The sequence below is a fragment of the Anguilla rostrata genome, chromosome 17 (genome assembly GCF_018555375.3).
Source record: "Anguilla rostrata isolate EN2019 chromosome 17, ASM1855537v3, whole genome shotgun sequence".
NCBI lineage: Eukaryota > Metazoa > Chordata > Actinopteri > Anguilliformes > Anguillidae > Anguilla > Anguilla rostrata.
In genome coordinates, this window is record NC_057949.1 from 20,242,005 (window position 1) to 20,254,033 (window position 12,029).

Genomic DNA, 12,029 nt, shown 5'->3' on the forward strand with positions numbered 1-12,029 from the left:
GAAGATGAAGGTGCCCTGCTGTGAGTTGAGGATGATGAAGAGGTATTTCAAGAAAGGGCTGCTCTGGAAAAATCCCAGGATCCAGGCGCACCCCAAAACAAAAAACTGGGCAACAATTTTGAAGATAATCAGTCTGAAAGAAAAACAATGACAGACAGATCTCAAGCTCTCTCTCAGTCTCCATATTCATAAGCTATTTATGCAGATGAAATAAAAAACAAACAAGAAGCAACCAGGAACTCATAACATATATTTGTACACCTACACTTACATGAAGTTTCATGCATGCAGAGGCAGGTACACACACTCACCTGGTGTCTTTTGACTGGGAAACGTCACTCTTCATGTTGGCTAGTGTAGGCCGCAGGCTCCAGAGGATCACACCAAATAAGACCAAGTTGAGCTGTTCAAATTACACACAAGACAAATATGCTATACAACAGCTCCTCAATTTTCCTGCTGCTGGCACACATATTCTTCATTATAAATCTTCAGGCTTGTCAGGTTGAACCAGTGTTTTTGAGTCACGAGTGTCAATTGCTTTTATTGAGTGTTGCAACAACATAGAACTAATTTATTAACATAGCCAGCCAATGAAGCAATGTAGTTAATCTATTAGTGTTACTGTCCAATTGTCTGCACTGGTATGTAATTCTATATAATTGTATTGTCTTTTGCAGTTCTTTTACAGACTTGAGTCATTTCTACAGACAAAAGCCAATACAAACTAATTCCAGACCATGAGCTGTGGCAAGTGGTCTATATAATGAAATAGTTTTTGGCTAACTAAGTTGGTGTAAGACTAAATATTGTAAGTATTGAAGAGTAAACAGAGTACACCAAGTACTTACTGCGAGAATAGCAGCCACTGGGCCAATAAAACTCCAATGGAAATTTTTTTCTTGTTTTAACCAGCAACTGAAATCAGAAGACAAATTGGGATCCCGATGACAGTGTCCCCATACTGTTTCCTGTGAACAGCTCTGAAGCCAGTTTACCTATAACCTTGTAAGTATAATTGAATGTTTGTAAATGTATGATTGACAATGCAGTTCACCAATCTCTGCTTAGACATGGCAGCAAAAAACATCTGTAATTTCTTGCAGTAATTAATTCAAGTGGATGCAGCCAGCTGACTCCATCTTCTATTGTTGTACAGTACATCGCAACAGTCGCTAAGGGTTGGGACTTGTGGATATTTTGCTAACAGTAAATTGTCATGCCCTTCCACAAGTTATGACCAGCATAAGCCACGAGATATGATAATGGAACACATTAAAAAAAAGAATCTGGTCCCATTGTAGTTTTTCTGACACAATCAGATGATCTCTATCACAAAGAGGGGAAAAAACGTACGTGTCTTTGCTGCCAAAACCTCCTGAAAACACTGCTGCAGACACTCCCACCACCACCATGGGAGCTCCGTAGCCAATCAGCAGGAGATACAGTGCCCTTAGCCCCTCCTTCTGGATGACCTGTACTTTGGTCAGGCTTCTGACCAACAGGAACAGCTGCACAGTCTCCAGCAACATCCACACAAAGCTGGACAGGAAGATGAAGTGCAGCAAGCCTGCAATGACTGCACACACCACCTGGGGGAGCCAGAGGAGACTAATCAAATCCATATGCTCACATATGTTACATTACATTACATTCCAGGCGTTCAGCAGACGATCTTATCGAGGGCGACGTACATCAAAGCAAACCTGTTAGCAGGTCTGTACACTATACCCACTATTGGGGCAACTACTCTGAAAGCATGGTTGTGCAAACTACCAATTACTTTACACTGAAAGTAGTAGAACTACAACCAAGCTACCCCATAAGAGAAATATAGTTCATGAAACTAACAAGTATTTCAAACTACATTTTTTTTACAATCATTATCACGTTCCCCAAAGATGATGCATGTGTGTGTAAAGCCTTCTTTCATGACTCTCATCATGCCTCACAACTATATGTATGACAGACTAGCTCCATCCCTGCTCCAGATCCAACCATTTTTTTGAGCAGATATTTTATTATATTTAGGGGTAAAGAACATTTCACCCTTTGAGCGGAGAAGCAGAGACCCTTACCGCATTCTCAGTGCGAGACACGCCCACCAGGAAGAGCAGGTGACCCAAGAAGAGGCAGATGCTGAGGTGGAGGCGGGCGGTGTTGTTGACCTTAGGGTTCCATGTGCACAGTAGGAAAGTGAGGATGGCGAGGGCGAGGAAGGCCAGACCCACACACATACAGAACAGGTTCACCTTCTCCAGCAGAGAATCATCCTCTTCATTCTGTAGAGATACACAGAGCTTATCTCCGTCCAAGTATCTAGTCATGTGCTCATTCATGTCCTTCTTAGCAGCACCGAGGTACACCCTACCGGTTCCCCCGTCTGCAGGAGGATGGCGAAGGTGGAGAGGTGGGTACAGCTGCATACAGTGTAGTTCTCATTGGAGAAGGCTGCTGTGCACCCCTCCACTGACCAGTGTGTCTCATTCCCATTTATCTTCCAGTACACACAGGTAACCAGCCCAGCCTGGAACGTCTCCTGGTCAGGACAAGAAAAGGACACAGCACAGCAGTGTATCAGAGCACAGTGTGTGGGAGAGAGAAAGAGGAAAATTTTGGTTAATTCATAGCTAATTTACATTAGTGTTTTAGTGATGTTACACAAACATATACTTCCCGGTTTTATATATTGGTTGCACAGTTCATTTACATTTGTTCTTCAGTAATGTTACATAGGCTGATCTAAGAATGAGGTAAGCCAGGTCTGGCACTTATATTGTATCATGAGTTTCTCTGGGTAAGAGCATCCACTAAATTAATGTAATACAGTGAAACCTGTCAAAGGCAGCCACCCAGAGGAGTAATGAGAGGAGTAATGAGAACTGGCTGTCATGTGCAGGTGTATGAAGGTGACCCCTATGGCAGGTTTCTCTGTATTCGTGTATGACCAAAACCCATTTCCCCAGCAAATTTTAGAGCACTTTTCCCACCATAAACTTTTCTAATCACCTTTTCTGCAGTCTTCTCAGTGCCACTGGCTCACGAGCAGCCATTTTAAAACGGACACTAGTTAACTTTCACAGAGTAAGAATATGACCACAATGACAGCAGCATACTCTTAAATACCAATCTACCATGGTTACTTTTAAAAAAATCACATAAGCAGAAAAAGATACTGAAGTTCACTAAATTAAGCCAGCATGTGGAGAATCTTCAGTCTGCTAATTGTATGTGTGTGTGTGTGGGGAGTGAGTTAGTAAGTTCCAATCTTGGTCCATGAGGTGCTTTGCAACTAAAAAAAAACCTGAACATAAGAAGATAAGGATAACGCAAATCATTGAAAGAAGTTTTCGAGAAAGTGCCAACCCCCTCAAGAAAAAAACAAAAACAAATTGAGGCGTTTCTTGGAAACACCAAAAGGCTAAAGCCGCCATCTCATAAGATGAAATGTGACTAGTGGGACTACACAAGCATGGCCGCCAGCTGCTTTGTGCATGTGACCGTTATCAGCAAGGTGAGGATTAATTGAAATATGTAAAGTGAAAGGGAATATTAAATGTTACATCCTGAGATGCAGGGTTCTTTTATATCAATGACTCCGATACCGATAACTTTTTAAAGCAACTCACTTTATTTTCTCTTCTCCATGCATACATATATCTCTTTCTCTTTTGGCTGCCTCGTTAAGACTGAACTCGCCCTGACCTTAGCAGCAGACTAGGCCACCCTTTACATTTTAACCAATAAAAAGAGTGACCAACCAAACGGCCCCCTTCAACTCATAATGACCCCAAACTTCAATTTGTTTTTAAACACAAATACACCACGCTAAAGAGTGAACATCATGGACAGTTGGCCACTATACAAAGCTGACCACCAAGGCAGGTTTTCACTGTATAAATCTAATGAGCAATGATGCACATGCATTGGGTTTGGGAAGAAGGAACAAAAGGTTATATCTGATTTTCTCAAGAGTGGTTTGGAAGTTACTGAATGCAACACCATGAAAGGCTTACAATTAATTTTTTTTGCTATACTGTGACAGGCCCAGTTATGTACCTTCTTGTGGTGCATAGTGAAGTTGACTGGCTCAGGGAGCTCCTTGTGTCTCGTCTTAGGTAGTGTGGCAGTGATAATGTCAGAATACATCTCTGTGATATTTTCACTTTTGAAGAAGCTGGGACTCATGAACTTCTCCATCCCATCAACGGACATCAGAGCAGCAGAAGCGGATCCTGGGCCAGAGAGACACTGGTCATGTTCCATCACCATCTTCATCACCACAGGCAATTTTGTCATCATCAGCATTACCATCAAAATAATCATCACTATCACCTTAAATCATCAGCTCTTACCGTTGTTATTTTTAGCGACAGCTGCAAGATTTATTTTCATCATGTTTCCCTTGGCAAGGAGAGCAGGCGTCTCAGTCGCATTCCCGCTAAGGCTCACTGAATTCATTTCTGTGAGATGACAATAAAAACATCATCACCAAGCACAAGATAAATGACATTTTTAGACTTAAACCTATTTTGTGCTACAAGATGGCCATCAGGATCTGTATTTTACTGTGTGATTCACTCTGCCATCTGCTATTCAATCCCGAACGTGTCATTGCTAGCTGTTGTTGGCAGTAATCAGTTGGTTGTAGCATTGCTCAGATTAAGATGGATTCAGGTGGCAAGAATGTCTGTCTCATGGAATTGACACGTGACATGCCTGCAAATAAAGCTTCTTCAACACAATGACCAAGCAGCTCAGCTGGAGGACTGCATAGGGAAAGAAAGGACTCGTCCATGACTCTGAATCCAGACTGGGACAAAATCAGGTTTTTGATAACTAAAAATGCTATATAGACATCCACTGACTCCTACCTACAGCTGTTGTGTTCACAGTTTTCTGAGTCACTGTATTATTTTCCTGAAATTTGGGATCAACAAGGGTGGACACCAGCCCCTCTAAGATTTTCAGGACGATGTTGGCTGTCTCTGAGTCGCCATCTTTTGCCTCCATGATGCCCACGACAGAGAGGATCGTGCTCAGGACAGCAGCTACTGTCTGAGGGAGTCAAAGAACAACAGTTAACAGACAATTATTCAGGGGAGAACTTAGCAGCAAGAATATAGAGAGCAATATATGCAGTACACATTGGCCCTTATACAGATGGATATTCCAGATTTAACTCCAGCATATTAAATGTTCAAGCTTCTACAAAACCGCCTTGATCTTTTCCTTTCTGATGACACCAACATTCAATCATTATTATGACAATATTTTGACACCTTGACTGGTGTTGGGGGGGGGGGGGCTGTGGCACAATTAAGACATAAAAACCCTTTAGCAACAACAAATATATTTCATGTATAAAATTAGGACCTTAGCTCCTAGTACAAACCTTCTCAGGCATAACAAGATCAGGGTTGTCCTCCAAATCCTTGTTGATTAGGTTTAGGAAGAACATCTCAGGTGACTGGCCCTGTGAAGGAAGAAGACAAAATAGTAGCCTTCTGTATCTGGCACTATCCTTTACTGTCTGCTCCACAATCAGGTTTTCTTCAGATACCAACTTACCTCTGGAGGAGTTAGAGAGGCAAGAAATTCCTCTGTACCTAAAGAGGGAGATTATTGATAGATGAGAGGGAGAGAATCTAAATACTGAAAAAAGGGGACCTCAGAAGGCTTATGAACTCAAAAATGCTCACAATTCATTCCATCCACCACTTACTTTGGCACACAGTATTCCCAGACTCCCAGATCAATCCAGTAGAGGAAATGTACCCTTCCTTGCAGAAGCAGTAGAAGCTTCCCACAGTGTTGTCGCAATCTGTGTTGGCGCCACATGAGTTTTGGGCACACTCATCCACATCTGCAAGACATAAGCCAAATTCTGAGGCTGTCATAATTTTTACATTGTACCCCTCGTGACAGGTACAGGTGTAACTCCCAGGAGTGTTGATGCAATCAGCGTTGGGGCCACAGATGACGGGGTCATTCTCACACTCATGAATATCTGTGGATTATGGATGACAGGGATATGATGGTTATCGTCTCATATGAGATCATTTCCAAACTATTTTCCCATTTTAATTTTCTGTTTTACACACTTCCGGTTACTGGAAAACATTCCCACTCTGATTAGGTACAGTATAAAAGAAGTTAAATTATGCATCATTTTTATTTAATATCCTGGTGTTATGTCAGCTGTATTCTTTGTCAATGTGTCTTCATTACATTAAGGGCATTTAGAAGCCACTCTTATACAGAGTGACTTACACAACATGAATTTTGACAGGGTCTGAAACTAGCAGCAGGCCACTTGCCAAATTCAGGTAGATTATGGCAGTGTGAGGTCAATTTTACCCAATTTACCAGACACGCTGTTGTGTAGAAATCAAGCTGCTGAAAAAATTCCTGAAACATACAAGGAAGTTCACACCGTTACATCAATCACAAGTATGGCTTCAGAATACAAGACTTCAGCTCCCACAAATCCTCGCATTCGTTAGGCTACTCTGATTGGTTGTGTCTGCGGTGAGTTGTCGTCGCCAGTCGAAACCATGGAGCATGCACAGGAACTGGAGAGGGTACGAGGGGCAAGGGGCCAGCTTTCAGTTCTCAACCTCAGCAATGGATGTAATGTCGCCCCCTGCTGATATCTATGAGTTTCTCCATTAGGCTCCTGTCATTTTTGACAGCAAAAATAAAAAATTCCACTCAAATATTGATTTTAACTCGGCATTACATTAGGAAGAAAAACCACTTATTATTTTTCCGAGGTAAAATATTTTAGTCCTACCACACAGACTAAGATATGACTTTTTAAATTATTATTTATTTTAGCCTATGTCTGTGCTATCTTCACTGTACACATGATTAAGCATGTGACCAAAGACATGTAAGGCCCACGGGAACAGGCATAGAGTGGAATTTCCTCTCTGACTGTCGTAAAGCAATTCGCCAGGTGCAGAGTCTGATGCTGTCGGGACAGAGTGGCCCGTAAAACCTTGGCATCTGGTTTTGCGACAGTTAACAGTTGACACCTCTTTTCTACGGGAAAGCAATTCTGAAATTACCCCAACGTCCTGGAGGTTTCAGATTGCAAGTAATAGAATCACATGACAGAAATGGGGCAAATTTCAACAGGACAGTTTAGGGACAGCCACAGTGCCCTCAACTGGTGTCACTGGGTAACTTGTCTCCATACCTTCATAAGGAGAGAAATTTACTCAAGCACACTTTTTGTTAGGAAATAATGCCAGATTTGGGTTGAACACATTGCTACACTACACTATGCAATCTTGATACACTGTGGAAAGACATTGAGAGTTGGCAGTTGGTTTATGTAAGAGATTGTGCAGTTATTTCATGTTTTTCAGAGTTTTCATGACAAACACAAGAACAAATATTCATATTTGGTATGGTTTTTATGGTCTCTGAGCGAGTGATGGTCTGGTTTAAGTTTGAAAACCAGCAAACCTATAGAAAATCTATTTTTAATAACTTTGGAAGTAAACTGTATTTTTGGGACACTTCTCCTAGTAAATCCATCTGTCTGATCCTCAGGAAGGAACCAAATTCCAATCTTCCCCCTCCAAGTAAATTTATGATTTTATGAGCCTTTTGTGGCGACATCAACCCGCTTGCGCTGGGTTCTTATAGGAGAGGAACAGGGCCCTCTGGGAATCTGCAATCAGACTTCCCACACAAGACTCTTTCTGTGTGTAGACTGTTGTCAGGTATGCTCATCTTTATCTTTGATATTATGTACTTTTATTGTTTGACTATTTTCTAAATTCTGTAACTACAAATTGACTATTTTAAGTGTATAACCTACCTGACATTAAAACTGTTAATGACTTGATTTGTGTGGTCTTGGTCAATGTTTCGTTCTTGTAACAGCCCTCTAAGTCGGTTTCCCCCAATTATGACTAGGGAACTGCCCGTTGGACTTGTTTGATCACCAAGTTTTCAGTTAAGGCGGGACCGTCAGCAGAACCAAGTTGATCCTGGGATGACCAATATTGGCCCTTTCGGAGTCCCTGAACCCTAATTAGGTTATACTCCCCATGAGGGAAATCTCACAACCGCTGTGTCGTCTGCAAATAGCTAGTTAAATTGTCGTTACGGGCGCATCCGCGGTGCGTACCGGGTGAAACTGCATTGACCCTCGGTGTAGAACTTCAGACGAACTGAGTTCCATTCTAAATCAAGCCTAAATTCTAATTTGGAACATAACTTTTAATTTGGAGTCAGATATAACGAGTAAGATCAGTGGGGATAGTAGAACATAGATACAGTATTCACGGGCTGCTTAAAGAATAACCTTTTTCCAACAGCAACAGAGGAAGACATTCTGCATAAACCTTCACTCCAAACTATTTCCCTCCTTGGTGTAGTTTCAAGAGCCTACAGACACAATTGAGCATGTCTGTTGAGCGAAAAAATTGTACTTCCTGGTTCTGATGTGCTACCCATAGGTTTCTATTGGAGCCGCTGACTCTACATATTATATACCCTAAGACGAGGGGCCAGGCGGTGAAGCCCTTAGAGTATGTAATATGCATAGACAGTAAATGAAACTATAAAAACATATGCAAAAACACAGGAAAAACACAACAATAAAATGACAACACAGCCAACGATCAAGCCATAATAAAGCATCATAATTTGACTGAAAACATTGAGAACAGCAACAATAATGACTGCAGTCTTGAGTAAATTGTAATTGGGCCTTGGCAGTACAGCATTTCCCATACCTATACAGCAAGAAGAGTTTGGCACTTCTTAGGGTTTCCTACAGAATGACCACACACTCTCAGCACTTAACTTCTGTACCTTCTAACCACATGCAAATAAACAGAAATCACAAACAGCTTCACTTGTCCATACAATAAAGCCCTAAACTTGGGTGATTTTGCATTTTTCTTCTTTTTTCTGCAGATTGTATTAGGGTAAATGCATATAATACCCCATTAAAAACCATTTAAAAATATATTTTGGGTGAACTATGCCCCCAGTCTCTATGACAATGTGAACTGACTGCTATCATTCTTCTGATCATTTTCATTCATCTCCTGAGGGCACTGTGCTGACAATAGGCAATTCACAACATTGTGCTAACTGCTAAAATTATATTATAGATCCATTGAATGAGCATACTTTACTTACCATGACAAAGAGACTCTGGATTTTGCAGGGAATTCGCAGATACCTCGTATCCTGGAATGCAGGCACAGCCTTCATCGCTGGTACAGTCCACTAATGGTCCACAGGAGACCGAGGTACAGTTGCGGTAATCTGAGAACATGCCGCCCCCACACAATCAGTAGTGAGTAACTGCCCTTGGGTTTTGTCAGTAATTTTGCCTATGTTATACAGTGTAGTATATTTCAAAACACATTAAATTACAATCACTTAGCAGAAGCCCTTATCCAGAGGGACACACAGTATTGGAGAACACTGTTACTCACAGGAATATCAAAATGCGATATCATCACAATGAAGGTACCACTAGATATCTTTATCTTTATCTTTACAAACCTATACTGCTAACATTATAGAAAAAGAAATCCAGAGAAAATCAAGGAAAAAAACTAAAGGAAATATAAAGTGGGTCAGGGGAGCCATGGTGCAATAGTGTAAAGGCTGATACTCACGAACAGCAAAGGTAGCTTCACATGGAAATGGTGGCAGACGGTAAACGTAGTGCCCTCCTGGGCAAGCCAGAACTTGCATCCCCTCAACCTGATGGAATAGGCATGAGTTTGATGACCTGATAAGTATGGTGCCATTTCCGATGCCCTCCCCCAGTTTCGGGTGAGTGAATCCCAGGTAAGAGGTGTAAGGTGAATCAGTGCAGCATGTTCCAATGCAGGATTCTGGTATAACATCCCCAACGATCCCCCAGAAGCGCACCCACTTTCCGACATAGAAAAAATAGCAAAACACATAGCCTCCGTGACCGCCGTAAGAGTAGTAGTCAGGGCTGTCAAAGGGTTCCGTCAGAAAAAGCGAATTTTCACAAACATCTGGGTGAGACAAAAATAAAATTTTTAATAAATTACTTAGCCCAGTACAAGCATGGACATCTTTCAGAGTGGTACGGTCTTTCACGGCATTAGAAATTTGAAGTCAAAAGAGTCACCCTCCTGTGGGCAACTGGTATATTCGTAACTCAAACTTTTTTAGGGTAAATATTAATTATAATATCTTAAAAAGTCAATGTACATATTTTACGGTACTTTGTGCTTTTTTACGAGGCATTACCTTGCTGATCAACACGGCCGTAGACCTCTACTTCACACAGATTTAGAATTCCTGTTCGGTTGAGTGAAATGCTAACATATCGTCCCACCATCCAATTGCAGAAATATGTTTCAGTTCCCCCTGCAGGGATGCTGGGAATTTCAGTGCACCTGCAAAATCAAAGGTATAATAATTTAATGTGCAACAATTTGGTAAGTATTGATTTATTGCACCTATCAAAAGGAAGGCTATGTTTAACTTTCATTTGTTTTTGTCCATGCACAGCATTATGTATGTGTGTGCATTCATAAGCATACATTTGTTATGAAAGGTTTGTGAAGCCTTCTGCTCTTCACAACAGAGGGCTGTTGAACTGAAACATGCCCTGAACATAAAAGGTTCCAGAGGGCCTCAGGAGAAGAGTTATTGAGGCTCATAAGACTGGAGAGGGCTACAAGACCACTTCTAAAGACATGGGCCTCCATATATCCACAGTCAGGAAAATTGTGCACAAATGGAAATAAAAAACAACCAAAAACTAATTTAGTACCAGTGCTACACTCCAGTGGAGTGGGAGTCCAGCTAACAGCAAGAGCATGCCATACTATGCTTTGCTATAGGTGACAAAGAGCCCTAGGGTGACTGCTACGGATCTGTAGACATCTCTTGAACTTGCAAACGTCTGTGTTCATGTGTCCTGCACTCTGATCAGCAGTTACAGGAAGAGTTTGGTTGAGGTCATTGCTACTAAATCTAAAGGATCACATTCTTTTTACCAGCCTAGACTGTGATTAAACCATGCATTCAATGAAAACATGAGAAAGTACAATTGTTTGTGTGTTATTTGCTGAATCAGATGTGTTTATCTATTTTTTGTGACATAGATGAAGATCAGACCATATTTTAGGATCAATTAATACAGGATTCTGGGGAATTACAACTTTTACCCACAGCTATATCTTCGTATAAGACTTTCTGGATATGAATAAATCTGCTGAATAAATATTGTGTGTTTATGCATGTGTAGCTGTAAGTGTCTGTGCGTGCACCTGAGCGCCTGTGCTTGCATGTGTGTGTGTGTGTGCATACGTGTGGATGTGGATGTGCATGTGCGTGTGTGTGTGTGTGAGTGTGTGTGTGTGCTGAATAAGAGTGGAGTACTGTTCCCTCACAATGGATTACTGTTGCCATAGTTTTCCCCGGAGTTTCCAATACGAATCTCTGCTCCGTCGAGTCTTTCAGCACAGCAGTCCCCTCTGTTCGTCACAGCCACAGAGGAGATATAGTGAACATTCAACAGGTCTACCGTCCACCAGGGTCTTAATTCCTCATTTGTCTCGATGCAGGAGCCAGAATTAAGGTTTGTTTCGTGGTTGCCATCAACCAAAACGCCTGGACCAACGTGAGGAGAGGCGCCTGATGACTGATAGGTTGTTTTATAAAAGGCCACGTTTTCCGCTGGAATAGGAAAAGGGGAAAATAAAACCTAATTACTGAATTTTCCAGACAGGCAGTGTTGGGCAGATTACTTGCAAATGTACTTCGGTACTGATTACAAATGACATATATAAAAATGTCATTTGTAACGCTGTAGTTTCTTTTTTCCTTTGAATGTGTAGCTGCAATACATAAACCCACTTCCTGTTCATCCTCCTGTGTAGGTATAAGTGTGTGTGCATTATATGTTGAAGTAATCCAAAATATAATCATGTAATACTCACTGTATTAACTTCAATTACATTTAGCATATTAAAAAAATTATCTTGGACTGATTAAAGTGACTT

At 41.3% G+C, this 12,029-nt stretch overlaps 1 protein-coding gene and 1 long non-coding RNA gene across 2 annotated transcripts; one reads left to right on the forward strand and one right to left on the reverse strand.

Moving 5' to 3' along the window:
* The first annotated feature begins 904 nt into the window (after positions 1–904).
* On the forward strand, positions 905–3,454 carry LOC135243495 (uncharacterized). Its single transcript, XR_010326657.1, has 3 exons — positions 905–1,008; positions 2,351–2,410; positions 2,505–3,454. It is a non-coding gene; the product is annotated as an uncharacterized LOC135243495 (long non-coding RNA).
* A 1,385-nt stretch (positions 3,455–4,839) lies between these two features.
* Positions 4,840–9,307, reverse strand: LOC135243977 (adhesion G protein-coupled receptor E2-like). Its single transcript, XM_064316136.1, has 5 exons — positions 9,169–9,307; positions 5,726–5,866; positions 5,572–5,609; positions 5,396–5,476; positions 4,840–5,058 (listed from the first exon to the last, which is right to left on the reverse strand). Exons 1-5 carry the CDS (start codon positions 9,305–9,307, stop codon positions 4,849–4,851), a joined length of 609 nt encoding a protein of 202 aa, XP_064172206.1. The 3' UTR covers positions 4,840–4,848.
* Positions 9,308–12,029: the final 2,722 nt, after the last annotated feature.